The sequence below is a fragment of the Annulohypoxylon truncatum genome (assembly GCF_022578515.1).
Source record: "Annulohypoxylon truncatum strain CBS 140777 unplaced genomic scaffold F4807scaffold_1, whole genome shotgun sequence".
Taxonomy (NCBI): domain Eukaryota; kingdom Fungi; phylum Ascomycota; class Sordariomycetes; order Xylariales; family Hypoxylaceae; genus Annulohypoxylon; species Annulohypoxylon truncatum.
Genome location: NW_025953787.1, coordinates 1,966,870 through 1,986,178, shown reverse-complemented (window position 1 = coordinate 1,986,178; position 19,309 = coordinate 1,966,870). Strand labels below are relative to the sequence as shown.

The 19,309-nt window shown below is 47.2% G+C and overlaps 4 protein-coding genes across 4 annotated transcripts; 3 read left to right on the top strand and 1 right to left on the bottom strand.

The window, feature by feature from the left end:
- Positions 1–5,920: 5,920 nt before the first annotated feature.
- Positions 5,921–7,186, top strand: F4807DRAFT_405994 (uncharacterized protein). The gene is made up of 2 exons (XM_047996256.1): positions 5,921–6,269; positions 6,360–7,186. The coding sequence occupies exons 1-2, from the start codon at positions 6,084–6,086 to the stop codon at positions 6,969–6,971; spliced, it is 798 nt and encodes a 265-aa protein (XP_047859639.1). The 5' UTR covers positions 5,921–6,083; the 3' UTR covers positions 6,972–7,186.
- Positions 7,177–8,548, bottom strand: F4807DRAFT_21613 (uncharacterized protein). The gene has a single exon (XM_047993988.1). It carries the CDS (start codon positions 8,138–8,140, stop codon positions 7,382–7,384), a length of 759 nt encoding a protein of 252 aa, XP_047859638.1. The 5' UTR covers positions 8,141–8,548; the 3' UTR covers positions 7,177–7,381.
- A 4,387-nt stretch (positions 8,549–12,935) lies between these two features.
- F4807DRAFT_449396 (uncharacterized protein) lies at positions 12,936–15,140 on the top strand (the record flags this gene model as incomplete). The annotated part of the gene is made up of 2 exons (XM_048000016.1): positions 12,936–13,060; positions 13,163–15,140. The coding sequence occupies 2 exons, from the start codon at positions 12,936–12,938 to the stop codon at positions 15,138–15,140; spliced, it is 2,103 nt and encodes a 700-aa protein (XP_047859637.1).
- A 1,249-nt stretch (positions 15,141–16,389) lies between these two features.
- On the top strand, positions 16,390–19,073 carry F4807DRAFT_455567 (fungal-specific transcription factor domain-containing protein; the record flags this gene model as incomplete). The annotated part of the gene is made up of 5 exons (XM_048000753.1): positions 16,390–16,663; positions 16,849–16,994; positions 17,062–17,269; positions 17,350–18,857; positions 18,927–19,073. The coding sequence occupies 5 exons, from the start codon at positions 16,390–16,392 to the stop codon at positions 19,071–19,073; spliced, it is 2,283 nt and encodes a 760-aa protein (XP_047859636.1).
- Between the last annotated feature and the right edge of the window lie 236 nt (positions 19,074–19,309).

The following is a 19,309-nucleotide window of genomic DNA, read 5'->3' as shown; positions in this document are numbered from 1 at the left end:
AAAAGAAAGATGGCAATGCAGCTGCGGCTACGCGTAGCTGAACACAATGTTGTAATGCGTTAATGCGTTTAACCAAGGATGACGCTTGACACGCAAACATGGTTTGTTCCGCCTGAACTATGGCAGACCCTCTGCGGTAAGCCGGCAGCAAGCAGCAGGTGACCAAATTACCGCTCGGTATTTTACGGCCTCGGGCTCATAGGATCTGGGAAGCTCGTTCGGTTCCGATGCCGAGATGTTTGGTGTGAATGAAGTAGGCTTAGCTTGAGAACGAATTATCCTGATCGACTCTATTCGGCCGATTCCAGTTCGCAAAGCTAGGTACCTGGATACATCATGTTATTTGTCCTCATACGTTAGCTGGTTGGGTATGTTCTCGCGAACCAATACATGAGACTTCGATGCAATATTTGGAGGGCCGTCAGCACCAATTGACGCATCCTGCGCCCTCCAATCCCATGCCGCAGTTGGTGATTACTGTAGTTTGCTCCATTACCCCAGAAAATCATCATGGGAGGATTTAGAGGCTGCATTCAAGCGAAACTAGGTGAGACAGAACACGGTTGACAGCCATGATTGGACAAGTAAGAAAAGAGATATATAGGTTAGTCTAGCCAGCTGGCCAGGCAGATATTCTAGCCAACCATAAAACATCTAGACAACCTAAGATACCCGATATAACGGATGGCGGGGAAGAAGAAGCAGCTGACGTCCTATAAAACGCCAAATTATGCTAGGGGGATAGTGATGAGAACTAACATCACAGCTATTTTGCTTTCCTGTGTTTAGCGCCTATAGTATGAGAGGTATAATCGGCACCGCCGTTCAGCTTGGGGTTGACTCAAATGCAAGAAGCATTCGTGAATCGTGATGAATGGGAAAAGAGCTCGGAATGAGTTGTGCTCAGGAGAAGAATTATGATTAGATAATACTCAATTCAGTCGCAAAAGTTAAGGGCGGTTCGCATCGGTAGTCGGGGGCCTCGACTTCCCGTCTAAGGGAGGTGGTTTCAATAATGCGGCTTACACTACTATGACGTCGGAGGACACACACTAGGGAAGTTCAATAGTACAGTAAACCTTGGCCATAACGATGCTCAAAAAACACCACTCTTATATCGTTATGTGAAGTTATCGTTATGTAGGGGTATCCACCCGAAGTGTGGGTCCTGTATCTTATAAGTATCTTCGAGCCTAAATTACTAGCGAGAGTACTTCAAAGATACTAAGGGCACTTTCGATCGCCCTTTGCCCTATAGATCTCGTCCTGGATATCTCGTCGATTTGCTCCTAATCTACCAATTGCTGGTTTCAAAAAAGATATAAATTAATACAAAAATATAATTGGCTACTAAAGGTAATATTTTCCTTTATTAGTGCCTTATTTACTTGGTCCATGCTGGTTTTGGTGTTGTTTAATTGAAAGTTGACTTCCCCATAACGATTATTTTGGTGGGAGGCTCAAAAGTTAACGATATTTCGTTAAGGTAAAAATATCGTTATTTTACATACAAAATCGCAAAATCCCCTTGACGATATCGTTATATAAAAATATCGTTGTATAGTAGAATCGCTATGGCCAAGGTTTACTGTATTAGGAAATAGCATCCATAGATACATGTACGTACTACATCCCGTTCATTCTAATTTCTATGGTACATCCATCAATCACCTTGCTTGTCCATCATCCACGAATATTGATCGTCTTAATTGGACTCGAGAGCTTGGCAGTCTGGAAATAATCAACGAAGTAATTATTGAATATCTAAGAATATCTCAGTGAGTTAGTGTGGTAGCACGGGTTGCCATATCCTGGATATCCCAATTCGAATGCCGCCATCGATGGGTACGGTCAACCGGCATAGCCCGCATAGAGAGGAATTTTCCTTTTTAGAGGGCCAAATAAAATCAATTTGCCGGCTCGATAGTAAAAGTTAGAATGGATTTGACGCAACAGGCCTCGCGGCATTACATCTTTTTCGCAACACAAATTTGATCGACTGCTGGGCAAATTCGTCGCCCTCAGTCAAAGACCGACCACCGACTGACTCTACAGTCCACGCAATCTGTCTTCAAAATTCTTCAATCATTAAAATTGGCCCCAAAACCATTGCTATGTGACATCATCATACCAATTTTTTCAATTCACCGACCTTATTCGTCACCGCGAAAATACTAAGGACGCGAATACGGTGAGCCACGGTGCTTGCCGCCACAGCATGAGCATTACGAACCATAATCACAAGATTAAGAGCCCTAAGGCTTAAATCACCAAGCTATGGATAGCCGTCTCACTTGACGAACCGGCTTCTACATGCTCATAACCACATGACGCAATTCCGAATCTCAATTGCTGTAGATATTATCTATCGTTCTATGACACCACCGTTACACAGCATCCCGTCCATCCCGTTACGTTCCTAAGATTCCGACATTCTTGTGAAATCCAAATTTATCAGACGAGTCCTTAACATGCCCAATCGCTAGTTTGAAGCGTGACTGTGATGACTATAGGATAGGAGCCGTTTATGAGCGATATTCGATTTAAATATCTACAGAACAAGCTGGTTATATCAGAACAGCAGAGATCACTCAACTTTACCTTTTTGCCAATATGTCGAGGGTTGACAATACTCACACCTCATATGAGAAGATATACGTTCTCAATCCTCGATCTCATACTCTGGAGCTATTGTATAGATACGGCGAGTCTAGCTAATTTCCTAATTTCAGGGTCACAATATCTTAACTGCAACCATACCCGGGCCCTTAGGTCAAATCTCACCATCCAAGGCGAATCTCCTGCCTGCTTTATTAAGCACCGCCTTCCGTCCATCTAGCGCTCTTTTCTGCTTGTTGAAATCAGAGTCCGTGGCCAGGTCTGTCATGCACGAATTCTCGCCAGAGATCTACTTGGGAATTCACCGGAAATAGGAATTAAAAGAAACAGGAGTCTCTTAGGACCGCGAAAGGCGCAATAGATGCACCTAAGGTTTACTACACGTCACATACATATTAATACCGATTGGATTACGCATCCCTATTAATGTAGCGTCGGAACTTGGGCCGGTAAAACAAGAGGCCTTTGAGTTAACTGCGATGTAATTTGGAGAATAGGGATGTTGAACAGAGAGGGTAAACGTCTTGCCTTCTTAAGTCCAGTATTATTGTTGTGTTGGCGTGTCAGAAACTCGGCGTGGAAGTCACTTACTCGGTACTTCATTTCTACCAGATCAAATATCTCAGCTTAGACAATCTGGTCGAAAACAAGTCATGTGGCACGAACCTCTGGATATTCCGGGGGGATATTATCTGGTTTAATTTACTGCTGTCACTATACTCTGCACAGTGATATCAGTGTAGGAAACGGCGCGCTATACCCATGGCGACAAAGCCCTCCAACCCTCCAATAGAGACAACAGAGACCGACCCTAGCGAGTTCCAACCATAGTACCAGGTAACGGACATGGGATCATACAATGACTTGGAGCCAAAAATCCTGGGCGACCCCTGAGAAACACAATTACGTCAAAGCTCGATTTCATGTCATTATCAAAGACGGGACTATCGTGATGCCCACTCAGCTCTGCAAAATATTGCGCGATAGTAATAGCAACCACTAGAGATCTTTTAGGGCAGTAATATTATCGTCTCTTCCTGTTCTAAAAAATTATTTACGTAAGTACCATATATAGGATACGATGTCAATTCGCATATTTTGATACATTGATTAGCACCTTGATGAGAAACCCAAATGCTAGATACACCATTTCGGGCACGTTCACTGCGGCTAATTACATTTTATAGTTGCCGCAACCAGATCAATCATCGAGGCGCGGAGCCTTGAGTAGGTACCCTTGATGCCCGACTTCGTTTCTTAGAAAAACTCTCACTATCATAGCATGTTGCCGTTGAGGGGAGATCACCGTTATGCCTAGCCCTGTCTGCCGCGCAACGTTCTCGTTCGAAAGCTACTGGCCTTCTCGGACCGTAGCAGCGATGTTGAATTAATTAATGGCTTGCGGGCCAGCCATATGAACTCACCACAAGTAGATGGCATGGGTAACAATGCTAAGAGGCACCATGGGCTTTAGTATAACTACTCAACAAATTTACAATTTCGAGCAGCAGATGCTGAAGTTCAGACGCAACGTCAAATATCTCACATTCCACCCCTGATGTCTCCCTCTATGAGGCAACATGTCCTTATTCATTGATGAGTATAATGTAATATTTGTTATTGAGAGCATGACCTATAGCCTCAATACCGACCCGCTAGTTGCCTTAACGAGTTAGGCAACGAGCAGAAAGTTTCGCTTGGCAACATGTTGATCCTTTGGGTTATCAGGCCATAACTTGGAATATCCTACACTGGGCTTCGTTGTTGTCATGCCGGGGATCGTATGAGGGGTGGTATCGAGGATTTGGGAAGGCCACTGGATGATCTGGAGTGTTTGTCTCCACCTCCACTGCTTGAGGGTAAGACTTAGTTACCTGTAATGTGTTAGTATCACCAGTGAGCCTTTATATGGCAGAAAGCAGTCTCGGAGGCTGATTCCAGTAATCTCCGCGTAGAGTTTAGAATATATGGATATTCAATAGGTTTAGGACCGTAAGTGTCACGTAGGTACTCTGCTACGAAGTATATGTTCAAGCGCAATATTGAAGTGAGGACATATACAATCTAGACGGGTTCGGAACTGGCCACCTGGCTCCTCTTCACTCAAATGATTATCAAGATAGTACATATATCACAATCCTCAACCGTACTGCTTGCTAGATTGTTTTGTAGGTGACATGCTGCTTCAACATTTGTCTGTCCCCGTCTCCTCACCCCCAGCGAATGGGATTTTCTACACATAATGGCATTTACACTCGAGGGGAATTCATTCAATATATCATTTTATACCTGTCGTGGATGTCAAATGGGGGAAAGGAGATAATTGAAAGAAAAAGAAAAAGAAGGGACTTCGAACCCGATTCGAACCCACGACAAAAACTTTGATTCGAGCGCTTGTTGATTATACCACTTGGACATTCCCACCGGGTTTTCCCCGGCGGGTACTGATCAGAAGTTTGTTACTCCTTATAAGCTTGATTATTTCCTGCAAGTGGTTGCTGGGGTTCGGTGGTGGCTCTGAGAGACGTCTTGGATAGGGGGATGAGAATGATGGTTGCTAGTAAGTCTTGAAAAGCAACAGCCCAAACCCTGGCGATATAGTTATGTTCGATATCTCGAACTCAATGCCTCGCAACAGGATTTACTTACCATTCCCCCTCCCCGGACACCAGCTCAGTCGACGTATCCCAACCTTAGTTCGCTAGTAACAGCGGAGAGGAGAACACCAAGCCGCATGTGACCGGTATAAACGGCTATCTGCTCTCGCATCCACTCACTGACGTGTCGTCCGACGTGGTTCTCCGGGCTGCCGTGTTTTGTGTTTGTCGTCGCACATGTGTCAATCAAGGGTTGAAGATACGACGGGTTACTTCCACGCCTCTGATCTTGGCGACCTTGGCGATATTTCCATCATAGTATAAGCTTATTCTCAATGAAAACCGATGTAGGTAGAGCGCATATATCAAATTGATAGCTACAATCGGCACCTCGTTTGAGGTCAACCATTGACCTCTACCTACGGTAGGAGCTCTGGAGGGAAGCTAACCTGCCAGTATTTCAGAAAGATGGCTCAAAGATTAACATAATGATATATAATAAAGAGTGTACGCCGGGTGTGTCGTTGCTAAGATGATCAACAATAGAAATAGAGGGGCCCATGAGTATAAGCGTCAAAGTTGAAAAGGGGTTAGGAAAATTGGTGGCTTACATAATGATGTACCCGCTTTAATTGTGGGGCCACTGTACATAAGCTAACGACGGGACCAGCGCCAAGGAAACGATAGATAAGATAACGGTACCTGTAACTTTTTTTCTGCGATCGCAACTTCCATGTTGCGATTGGATTTTGTTCACTTGAACAAACTTTTGACGAAATCGATTCAATTCACCCCATTTTTCTTCCTTCTTCTCTCAACAGCAACCTTCACTTCTCCTACGGCAAGAGTGCTCATAGCTAGCCCAACATGGCCAAGGAGCGTGCGGACAAGCCCCGCAAGGAGAAGGGTGAAAAGGCCGACAAATCCTCTAGAGACAAAGTGAAGAAGCACAAGAAAGAGAAGAAAGTGAAGCACGATGACGACATTGAGATGAACGACGCTGGGGACGAGCCTGGCAAGGTAGAAGTTTCTCCTGCAAAATCAAGTGGATCTGTAAGTGCTTCTATCTCTTTATTTCCCAAGTTCTCCAGACTAGACGGGCAGATATGCAATGCGAACATGTTGCTTATATTTAAATCTTAGTCGGTCGACATAACACTTGATTCCGTCGTCAAGCCTAAGAAGGCGAAAAAGGAGAAGAAGTCAAAGAAGGCTGCCGAAGAGCCGAAGACTACGACTTCATTCAATGATATGAGTCTACCTTTGCGCCCAGCCTCGAAGGACTCGAAGGACTTGGATTCTGATGGTGGAGCCCCTCTCTTCGCGATCGACACGAACCCTACTCCTGTCAACTTGGACTCTCTCACAACGGCCGAGAAAAAGGACGGAAAACCTCAGCCCAAGGGTTACAACCCTCCTCCCAGCGGACTCAACCGACAAACTCGCCGACGCATACGCCTTATCGAGCAGCAACGCGAGAAATTCCGGAAGAAGCTTGGCGTTCCGGAGGGCTCCTCCGAGAAGCAGGACGAAGTGCAGGCTAAGCTGGATGCGTGGGTCGCGGACTTCGATGGCAAGGCGGAGATCCGCATGAAGAATAAACGCCAACGTAGGGAGAAGAATGCTGCTAAGGTCCGGAACAAGAGAGGCAAGATCCTGACGGGAGAACGTCTCAAGACCCGCCAGAAGGAGATGCGCAAGGTGGAGAAGAAATCGAAGAAGCACGGCGGTATTTCCGTTACTAACGAGGCGTGATAACCCGGATCCCTTCTTCACTATGTTCATTGCATGTCCTTTTTCCGGAACGGTTCTCGAGGCGTTAGGGGTGTGGCAATATGAAAAGCTTGCTTCTTTGGCACAGTTTGCTGGTTGCTCTCGGGTGACCTATGATCAGGGAGGGAGTTTGCTAAGGCTGTGATGTATGCTAGAGCATTCACGAAAAGTCAATACTATGACCGTATTATGCATAATGTTTATTTCCCGCAGATATTCAGGTATGCTTTTCGTAGAGATGAGTATGGCTCTGGGCCACGCCGCATGACACATAATCCCTAAACCGACGAACTCCAGCCCATCCAATATAACCCCCATTTTATATGCAGGTGCCGTGATCGCAATGTACAATTCGTCTATCATACCATACGTCAAGCCTACGAGAGGCTATATCAAGACTTCTTCGACTCGCCCTCCGCACTCCCCTTTTCCTTATCCGTCGTTTTATCTCCGTCATCCTTCTTCTTGCCTCCGTTCCACACCTCGGAAATCTGCTCCACGATCAGACCCCAGTACCCGACTCCCCCCTCGCTCAGCGCCTCCTTCTCCCTCTGGATCCGCTTCTCCTTCCAATCGTCCGGGCTATCGCCCATCCACAGGCGCTTCAACATGCCCCTCTCAGACCCCTCTTCCCCCTCTTCATCTTCCTTACGCCCTTGTTGCTGCTGCTGCCGCTGCCGCTGTTGCTCCTCGACCAACCTCCTCTGCTCGGCCGGCAACCCCCCCACATCCCTAACCGCGTGCGGGGCACCGCCCTCCAACTCGCGCAGCTTGCGCGCGCGCTCGGCGCGCTCGAGCCGCAGGCGCAGCTGCGTCTCCTTGGCCTTCTCGGGCAGCTCGGTGCCGGAGAAGACGGCGGCGCGGCGCGCGAACCGGTGCAGCGTCGAGGTCCCCGTGTAGTCGTGCACGAGCTGGTTCGTGCCCCACAGCGCGACGCCGCCGAGGACTAGGAAGCGCAGGTCCAGGCGTCGCGGCGGCAGGAACAGGGCGAATAGCGCGACGGGGGTCACGCCTAGGGCGACGTTGTGGACGTAGGGGTTTGTGTTGTTGTATTGGTCTACTTGAGGTTGTTGTAACTGCTGCTGTTGCGGTTGGGATTGGGGTGGCGATGTGGGCTGTGGAGGGGTTTGCGGGGAGGAGGTGGACGCCATTGTTGCTTCAGGTTTGGGTGGTGGTGGTGTCTGAGGCGGAAGAGTTACGAGCGGGCGGGACGGATCGTCGCGTTGTTGTTTCTCGGAGGGAAAGCTCCTGGGTTATGGTACCTGCTTTGGAATTGAGGCGTACGTGGACAGATCTTACTCCTTCCTCTTCTCTGTCCCGTGCTCTATCGCGGAGTTGAGATGGGGGTAGTAAAAACAAACTTTCAAACCTTAACTTATTTTTTCTGCAGGTGCTGATCTTTTGGCTCGTTTTGAGCTAGTGGGCCGTGGTTCTGGGAGATCCCCGAGATTCCCCAAAGTGGGATGGATTTCATTGGCCGGATTGGCTGTAGCTAAACTGGGGCCCTTGGTTGAGATCTATCGCTGTGTCTTCACCAGCAAGGCGCCCGAACACTTAGACAATGCATGAATAGATAGCAGTACAAACTAGATGCTCAAATACGGAGCCGCATCCGGCATGATTGATCGCACATAATATCTGAGATGTTTCTACTTGTTTCAACATCCAATGTACCTACATTAGTCTACGTGCGTATGTGAATGCTGTCTTAGCCATAGGGCTTGGTTGGTGCTCGGATGGCGTGTGGCATTCTTACCTTTTACTTACATTTTACTTATTGCCCTTACGAAATGTTTCATGTACTTCAAACCATCATATCTTTTAGCTTGCCTTCATCATGATTCATCCGAGTGTCATATATGGGAATACGCTAGCATCATAGCTCAGGACGACATTCAACACAGCCGCAATAGTAAATGTACTGAAAAGTCTAGATCGTGAGAAAGGCGGGAGGAATATGATGGTTGCCTTGGCAATTTGTAACCATCACAAGGCAGACTCAAGGTTTGCGGGCTTCAATGACGCATATCCGCACTTGTAACCATTCGATAGTGATCGTGGTGTAACTTGCATTCAATCCCTTCGAAAGGCCGCATACTAGAGACCCTTATGACGGTGGTTGCCAATGGAATGTCGACTTTTCGGTCATGTCCGGAAGCTGCTGCGCCTTGCATTGGGGTTTGCTTGGCTAGCCTGCCGGCTCGGTGGACCCACCGACCGTTCTACCGTCGCCTTCCGTAGGCAAGGGCGCAAAAAGTCGGTCACAACTTCGTCAATTCGTAAGCTAAGAGCGGCAGAAAAGTGGAGATTTCCCCAATTGTCCAGGATATCACTGCACCGAAGCTTTTTAGCGTTCTGTCGCAAAGAAGGCTGAGTCGAATGAGTCGGGGGAACGTCAAATGTACCTGATCGTAGTTTCCCCGGTCTGAATTAATAACCTGCAAAATGTATCGAGGTAACGCCTCCAAGTCTTCGGACGTTGTTATTATTACCATTATTGCCATGCCTGTTTGCGCTTCTTCACCAATATAATCTGGACCCGTAGTCTACCCGGCGGTTAGATTTTATATCCGGGGTACCGACTCCGACTCCGAACTTGAAATCGTTCATCTGATATAAACTATTGCTTGGATAGCCAATGAGGCTCTATGTTGAAGCCCGGATGCAACAGGGGCTGCCTCATACCTCAAGACAACATACCTCCAGTGTCACATAATTCATGTCAAATACTAGGGTTGTAACCCCCGTGCTACCGGCCGAGTGGGAGAACTCGATTGCATCTAAAGTACGACCTCAATAGCCTATCTGACTCAGATTAAGAGCCCTAATACATCCCCTCCAGCGCTAGCCCTAGAGGTCTTGCGCCAGCCGGTATCACCACTCAACCTTGAAGACAGGAAACACAATTGGGGAACTCGGAATCAATGCATGCGGGGCGTTGTATTACCACTAAAGGCCCGATATACACACACACTGATCAAGCTTTTCTTCTTTTTCGGTGTCGTGAGTTTAATAGATACACAACAGCTTGTAGTGAGGCTGTCGTATAGTATTAAGCGATTCGGAGACGAGATGCGGCGCGGACATTAGACCACTGGAATCATGAATGCATTCGCATGTTGGAAATCAGTATGCCTAATGTATTCATTAGTCACGGATAACAACGAGTGCTATTTTATGTGGAATGTGGGGGTTTCGCCGATTGTTTCGGTACGCATCGTGATGGAAATAATTGTGCTCATTTGGCTAGGAATGCACAGCATAAATCTCGATATCACGGGGTGACGTTCTTACAAGGTGTTATGTAAGAGAATCGATGGTTCTATGATGCGACAAGGCGGCATACCAGAATGCACAGTAGAAACATATGAAGTCTGTGACTGTATCCCGATTGTATTCATCCGGGAAGACCTCCGCGAGAAGCAGATCTAGCAAGAGTCGGCAAATACATCTAGCCGACGGCCTGTCCTAAAACAGCAGTAAGCTACGAAGTTTGCCTCGGCATCTCTCACAACGACGGCAACATTTGAGGTTACTTCTGTGGCTGAAGTTCAATGCCGACTGTTCAAAAGTACCCCCTGGAACGCTATGCTGTGTAACACGTAATATTAAGGGTGTCAGCCCGTAGCGACGGGTAGTTACCTAGAATTGCAATGAAGACTGTAAATCCCTTAGCATGTGCATGGCGGCCTCTCGATTGCGTTTAAAAACTAATGCAGTCTTTCCTAGGGGATCTGAACGAATCAAGGTAAGTGATAAGGTTGCACTATAAGGCTGATGGATCGTGAAGGAACAGGGCAAACGTTTTGCTGGAGTCTCCGTATTGGTGCGTATTGGTATGGGGGATAAGACGATGTTTCTACCCTGCATACCTTACCCTTGGCAGCGATAGGTACGGTGGAGAACGATTGGTATTAGATGGACCATTAGGGTGATCATAAGGCCGTCATAGGGCTGAATTGGTGGGTACGAGTATAGTACTTTGGGTATGCTGGCATTCATTTCTGACGTTTTAGTCTAGGTACTATGTATGTAGTAAGTAATCTCAAAAGTGAAGTGGTGGTGTCAATACACTCTTAAAAAGTTCAGATGACAGATTGAACTAGTAGGGGTGTGTGAACGAGGTATATGGCTAGAGTTATGATATATTATTCAGCCCAAGTGTACCTATATAGATGCTTGGTATAGAAAGTCAAGACGAGATCAGAGTAGGAAATTACTTAGAACATTCAAACTTAAAAACATCGGTATTGTTGTGTCGAAGGAAGGAATATCTTAGACCATAGACGAAGTGGGGGGTTTGAGTTATGGAAAGGGAAAACGGCATTTGATAGTTGGTTGCCAGTGCGCTGGAAGGTTTAGGCCGCCCCGCAAATCCTTCTCGCCAAAAGTTGTTCGAGGCAATTATAATTGGACGATGCAATTGTCCCTGATTTTATTCCCATACACCTACTGCAGGTAAACATTAGCGACCTCTTCCGAGAAAGATCATGGATATCTACAGAACACATCCACGGATCACAGATACAATTTCAACATAGGAACCATAGAGACATCGCGGGCCGTATAGCTAAAGACATGCTAGTTAATAGCGGCAACTTGTCGTGTGTCCGAGGCTGCCGAGGCTTGAGGACACCCCGCTATGTCTTTTACGGTTCCATCCCGGACGGAATAGATTACTCTGACAGGAACTCATCATTCTCAGCCAGCCGTCGTCTTTCAGCCAAGATATCCACACCGGAGTATTAAAGAGATGTTACCTACCACCTGCGCATGAGCATTGCCAACGGTGTCCAACGGCTACGACACCATACTTCTTGTTGATTTTGCCAGTCCATGATTGATAGCAATTAACAAGACAGATGGCGTATGGATCTGACTCCTTTATTATGCCCTGCGTAAGGGAGACCAGGCTTTCAACAAGTATCCCGACGGTACCGGTAGGAAATCTACCTTACGAAATATCTGACCGAGCACAAATATTGGCAATTCGAATACATGTGGATACCTAGTAGGTACCTTACGTGCTATGTGCATTTGTGTGTCTGAGGTACCAAGGTTGACTCCCAGGTGTCCTGGAACTCCTCATGTCTACCTACGTAAGTACATACATGAACGCATGTGCTATTTTACTAACCTAGAACTTACGGCGTATGTACGATTCCAGTTGTTTTAACCCTATTGGTATTTCTACGTTGGCCTAAAGTCTTGGATCGTCACAGTAGTGCTGTGTACCTACATAAACTAGAAGTCTCCTAGTTTAGACGTATGCAGGGTATATGATTGGCGGCCTGCTTACTGACGACCATCCATGGAGGTAGCGGAATGTACCTATATGGACACTGTGCCGCAATCTAAGCCCCCAATTTCCATTCCAGATCAACAACCTGACTTGATCTCTTCCATCAAGAACCCCTGCCCCTCCGGCTTAAAACTAATAAAACACCGTCCACCGGCTTCCCATTCTAAATCTCATTCGATCCGTCAGAGGCGTCCAAGGTAAAGAAACTACATTTCTCTCACTTTTTCTTCCTCCTAGTCCTAGTCCTAGTCCTCCTCCTCTTCTCCGATTTTCTTTTTGCTAGTCACCTAGAAGTAATTGCTTGATACCCTTTTTAAAAAAGACGAGTCTGCTCGGACAACTCGAACGCGTATATATTGTTAATCTCGGCATATTCGCCACTTCGCTCCTTTTCATCCTTACAGCACAGGGCCAGTTAGTGACGCACAGCCTTTCATACTGAATCTTTTCAAGCTTAACCGTTACTAGTTTAATCGCTCCGGATCTAAGCGCGTCCGAATACATCACCACTAACAAAGGAGTGCCCCTCAATTACAAAAAAACCGCTGCGTTGGACTTCAAGCTTCCTCCTTGGCACGAGCTCTGCCATGAGAGAAGGGCGTGCTTCGGTTTTGCTCAGGGTCGATCGAAAATTCAGAGATATGATGAGCGCAACTAATGTCCCACGGGCTGGAGTGCCGACCGTGTCATCATCCGATATGTCTCAGCAACGGCCGAGGAGGTTTCGCACCAGCAAACCGAAAGTTAAGACGGGTTGCAACAATTGCAAGTACGTGCTTTCTTTAATTTCACCTTAATTGATATATATATCATATGTCGAGCGATTGGTTGCGCCGGGCGCACGATACTAAATGATTATCTGTGACTTTAGACAGCGGCGTATAAAATGCGACGAGCAGCGACCAGCGTGTACTCAGTGTGTTCGGTCCAAGAGGAATTGCAACGGTTATCCACCTCCTCCGCGGGCCAAAGTTTTTGAGGAGATCAGGATTGCGCCTAAGCCCGGTCGTGGGAATTTAGCCCCAATCTCGCCGGCGAATGATGCCATCCGGCCACTCCAGTCGCAGCCTCCGGCGCACCCAGTAGCTCCGCGGCCAGGACCTCAGAGAGCGTCCATGAATAGCATCACTCCTCCGCAAACGCCGGTGGACAACTCGTTGATGATTTATCGGCCATCTATGCTGCCGTTCGATCCGAAGGAAGGCCAATATTTTCAAATTTTCAGAGAGCGCACGGCCAGCGAGTTGTCGGGGTTCTTTGACTCCTCCTTCTGGACTCGGAGTGTCTTACAGGAGTGCCACTCGGAGGAAGCGATCCGACATTCGGTAGTCGCTTTAGGCGCTCTCTACAAGACCTTGGAGAAGATGTCAGAGTCACCACCAAGTTCACCGGCCGCCGTCATTGACGTAACAGACAATGCGGTCCGGCACGGGGAAGTTGCCTTTAAGCATTATTCGTTAGCACTGAACTCCATCATAAACTCCACATCGCAAGATCAGGCGTCGCAGAGGATGAGTCTCATGGCAACGGTATTGCTGGCGTGCTTTGACTCCTTCATCGGAGACCATAAGCACGCGATTGTGCAGATCCAAAGTGGTCTCCGACTCCTAGAAACGTTGCGAGCCCAGCGTAGGAATGCCTTCCTTCCTAAACCCGAAGAGCCGGTGGAACAAGACCTTGTTCAAATGTTCACCCGACTAGCTATCCAAGCAAAGTCATACGACATGGCTTTCCACTTCCCCCAACCATTCGTAATACGTCTTACTCCCCAAAACAACGAGAACTCTCCTTCGCCCTCTTCGGACGGGGGTTCCCCCGTTTCAACGACTCAATCACAAATACCAGAACAATTTCAAACACTTATCGAAGCGAGACTTGCGTGGGATACCCTTTGCGAGCGCATGATGCGATTTACCGAAAATATGTTCACATTTACGACGTCGATGAGTCCGATGGGCGTGCTTCCGCACTCTATGAAGCAGTATGGTATAGGGTTTGCTGAGAAGTTGGCCGCATGGTCAAGGGCTTTTGAGCCTATATTAGCATCTCGTTCAACTCCTGCCAAAAGCAGCCAGGAGAAAACCGCGATCGCAGTCCTCAAAATGAACCAGATCATGGGCGAGATCTTATTTTATATGACATTTAGCGATACTGAACTTCAGTTTGACGCCCATCTACCGCAATTTAAAAACATCGTCAACTTAGCTATGGAGGTGGTTGGAGATGAGGAGCGTAGGGCCGCCGCGAGACGATGTCCGAACCCACACTTTTGCCACCACCAACCCACACATCCCGACATATTTGGTGGACAGTATGCGGCCAAGCATATCAAACCCAGTTTCAGCGCAGACTTAGGCATCGTTCCTCCGCTCTTTGTCGCTGCTACCAAATGTCGAGATCCCACCATTCGGCGCCAAGCTATTCAACTGCTGCGGAGTAGCTCACGAAGGGAGGGTATGTGGGATAGCGAGCTCGCGGCTCGCATAGGCATGTGGATTATGGATATAGAGGAAGAGGAGGATGGCACCGATGACTTTGGACGCCCCACGTCAAGTTCGACAGACATGGGAAGACTCTCTGTGGACAGCTCTGGTAACCGATCTGCCGGCTCCCCTTTTGGTGATGATGTTCCCCTCGGTCCTGGTGGAAATGCTCGTTGGGGTAGCCGAAGGGATAGCACGGCGACTTCAACATATGGTAGGAGACCCATACCAGAGGAGAGGCGGGTTATGGTGCGGTCTGTCGAGTTTGACCTCCGTGAACGCGTCGCGACACTATCATGCGGCACACGAGGGTTAATACCTGGCATGCGTGATCCGCGAACGCGTAAAATTACGATTCGGTGGTGAAACCTAACTCCGTCGCTTTTCCGTTCATAATGGCAATCAGAAGCTGGTCTACTCGATGTTTTTTATGTCGCCTACTACCCTCGAAGGGTTTTTATTCACTTCGACTTGAACATTATTTCTATTCATTGGCAGGACCGTTTTTTTTCATTCTTAGAAATCTGCGAGCGGAACCTGGTTACGAGGGAAAAGCGTGACGACATAATGCTGGGATGGTTTGGCGGGTAGGGAAAATCTATGATAATGTCTCGATTATTTTGGTTAGCGGCGCGAACCCTGACCTACCTGGGTACTGGGAAGTTCTTCTGTTAGATGCTACTACTACCTTTAAATATATGATACCACCAAGGATAACAAAGCTTTTTGGTATCCAGTGAGATATGGAAGCTTTTAACTTGAAGTGATAAACATCAGCACACTCTTCGCTCCTCCCGTCTTTCCTTGCTCCCCCTCACTTTACCTATTCTTACTAACCTTTCTTTTCTGGTATATACCTATTATTACTTAGACGCCCCGTATCAGGGTTTGATATTAGGCAGTAGGTATGGATGAGAGCATTAGAATCTATCTGAAGAAATATATAGCCGTGGGTATGGAAGTGACATCAGAAAGGCCTGTTTATGAGCGTGCAATCAGGCTGAGCATTTTCAAGTTTAGTATGTCTTGGACTAGCAATTCATTTCGCAGGCCAGCTAATCCAGAATGCTACGCGATGGTCATTCACGTAGCTCAGGGGCTTAAGCATATACAGTACCCGATCAAAGAAAATCACACATTAAACGAATCTATTAATCGCACTCATACTAGGTATTATAAAAATAAAAAAGAACATTGGCGATTTTACAATGTCGATCATTATTACCTGACGCTTTTTTTGGATTTTGGAAATGCTCTTAAGATCTAGGAAGCTATCTTCTGTTGACAATCCTAAGTTTCATATTACGATCCATTCAAGCAAGAAGCCAAAAATAACCGATTAGTCATCAAACAATGGATCCCACATATCATGGATGCGTCGTGTGGGAACCCATTTTGGAAGCCACAACGTAATCATTGAAAGATGCCTAAGATGCCTACCAAGTAAGTAGGCGCGAACAACAATTACGGTGCTAAAATACTTAAGTCTGTCTTTAAAGAGTCTCGTGACTAAACCCAACTTAAACAACTTCAAAATTGAACAGTAAGGCGAAGTCGTTGCATTTTAGTTGGTAAAACTTTAACAAGGCAGAGAAGGAGAACGCGAAAACAGAAAATGCAGAACGGCACCCTCGACAACATACAAGGAAGTGTGCCTATAATTCCAACTGAGGCTTCAGGAACAAATAGTAATAGCCATTCAAAGCGGACTCGAGTTTTACTGAGTTGTGCGCCATGTCGCAATTCCAAACTCAAGTGCGATCGGGCGACACCATGCGGGCAGTGTCTTCGCAAAGGCAAACCTGACGGCTGTCTCTACGCTCCGCGGCCCGAGAAGCATAAGAAACCCGCAAAGAGCATGGCAGCCCGTTTGAAAAGGCTCGAAGGAAGTATGTGTATTTGTTTCCCAGTTATGTTCACTTTCTCTTAATGTTTCCCTCATTTCCTTTTTATTGTGACCTAGGTATCTACCTAGGACCTAGGTACCTATCCACCCTAGCAACTTTCGCTTTTACTTGAACAAGTTCAATTTTAAAGTCGTTCTCTGACAACGTATCACTAAAACACTATATAGTGGTCCGCGGGATGATCGACACAGATGGCTCCCCGCCTGTGGCGTCTGTCAATAAGACGCTGAAAGATCCTGGGGGTGTCGTCGTCCAAGGCCAGGGAAACACATCTTATGTCGGGGGGACACACTTCATGGCTATGTTAGAGGACGTGAGTACTTTTCCATACTATTCGCTTATATTCGTTGGTATATCAGAAATTAAACTACATGCATTAGATTGAGGATCTCAAAGGCTACTTTGATGACAACAACGAGGACGAGGATGAAACTCATGATCCGTACGAGAACATGGGGCCTACAGAACTGGTCATGGCCTCACGTAACGTGCCCAAGAATAAAGGGGATCTCCTAGCTGCCCTGCCAGAAAAGGCCGTGGTTAGCCGTCTTATGAATCGCTATTTCAACTCGAACAGCCCTTCTCAACGTAAGTTTCTCCAACAATTCTCTATGACTTCCATCCAGCTTGTAATTCGTCATTGCCTCATCGCTCACACATATGTGAAGACATTGTCCACGTCCCTACTTTCTTGAGAGAATACCACGAGTTCTGTAAGGACCCGCAGAGGGCACCTTTACATTGGATAGCATTGCTCTATATGATACTGGCGCTCGGTACCTTCTTCTCTTCCTTCAGTGCACCGCAAGAGCTAGAAAGTGATTCCCCCGTGCCAGCTCTGGACAGGTTCAAACAATATAGAGGAGCCGCCGGATGGGCACTTATCTGGGGAAAATATTCACAGCCAGGCCCTTATACTCTCGAAGCATTTATGCTGTATGTTGAAGGAGATTTCGTGACCAACCGCGAGAACCGGATGAACTGTTACCTACTTTCGTCTGTTCTAATTCGATTGATGCTGAAGATGGGACTCCATCGCGATCCTAGCAAATTGCCTGGTATCACTCCATATGACGGCGAAATGAGACGGCGCTTGTGGAATCTCGCCATACAGCTTGACTTGCTAGTTGCCTTCAATTTAGGCCTCCCCAGCATGACCCACGCTGTTGAGAGTGATACGGAGCTTCCGACAAATTTGATGGACGTGGACTTCGACAAGGATACCAAGGAACTGCCTCAAGCTCGTCCCAGCTCGGATTACACGTTGCTGACCTACCCGATTAATAAAGCTAGGGTATCCCGCATCTTCTTCCTAGTAGTCCAACAAGCACACTCACTTAACATTCCAACTTATGCCGAAGTGATGAAAGTCGATGCACAGATCGAAGAAGCATGGAATAACGTGCCCTCGATTATGAAAATGAAACCGATAGATCTATGTTTGACCGACCCGCCTATTCAGATTATTCAACGCTTTGGCATAGCAGCGATATACCAAAAAAGTCGATGCATCCATCACAGGCGTTATATCGTTGAAGAAGAGCCAAAGAAAGAGCACGATTACTCCCGTCGAGTATGTCTTGAGGCAGCATTAGCGCTCCTCGACTATCAGGTTACGCTGCATGACGCGGGAAAACCTGGTGGCATGCTGGGCCAAAGCGGCTGGTTTCTCGCTGCTCTGGTTGCCGTAAACGATTTTCTCCTAGCGAGTATGATTGTCGCTGTCGTGATCCAAAACGATAAGTACTGGGAGGCGGACGGCGACGCGAATTGGATAGCGCGGTGCATGCCACCAACAGTCACCAGGGACGAACTTCTTCGAACGATTAGAAGATCACATAATGTCTGGCAGGAAATGGCGAGCGAAAGATCGGAATTTCAGAAATGTGAACAGGTCACACGAATTATGCTCCGTAGGGTCCATGCACACCTTGGGATTGTGACTGAAGACGTCGATATGTCGGGTGCGAGGCCAAACGGGAGTAGCGAAATGACAAACATAGCGAGCTTGACGATCGACGGTAGCGAACCTGCGACAATGTCAAGCAGCAATGATGCTGCAGTTGATAATTTTGCCGAATTTGGCACAACAGAGCCAAACCTGATGACGACGGATGTTAGTGCTGGTCAGCCAGAGTCTGACCCCCCTTGGATGATGCAAAACGGCTACGATTGGGTAAGTCCTTCCTATCGGTATCCCTCCTTCAATGTATGGCAAATTGCTTAACAAACATATCCTTGACAGAGCTACTTTGATGCTATGACACGTACGGCGGATGCCATCCAGGTCCCTGAACAGACGACCGAAGATGCTTGGATGGCCGAGAAAAACATGGAAGACTTTCCCAATTTCGTGATCTCGGATTCGTGGAGCTTTCCTTCACCTTCATAAGTATCTACCGTCCGATGGATTCGGCCTCGACGATGAGGTATGTGACGTACTGGCAGCTGTGAAGAGAACACCGGATTTATACGAACTATTGCAACGTTTCAAAGATTTCGGTCAGGCCAGAGTGCCCTGCCCACAAGAAACGTAGATAGGTAACCAGTAATTGGGATCGGAGCTCCGAGATGATGATGGCCTGTACAGGCTCAACCCGGAAATCCATACTCTGCCGCCAACACATG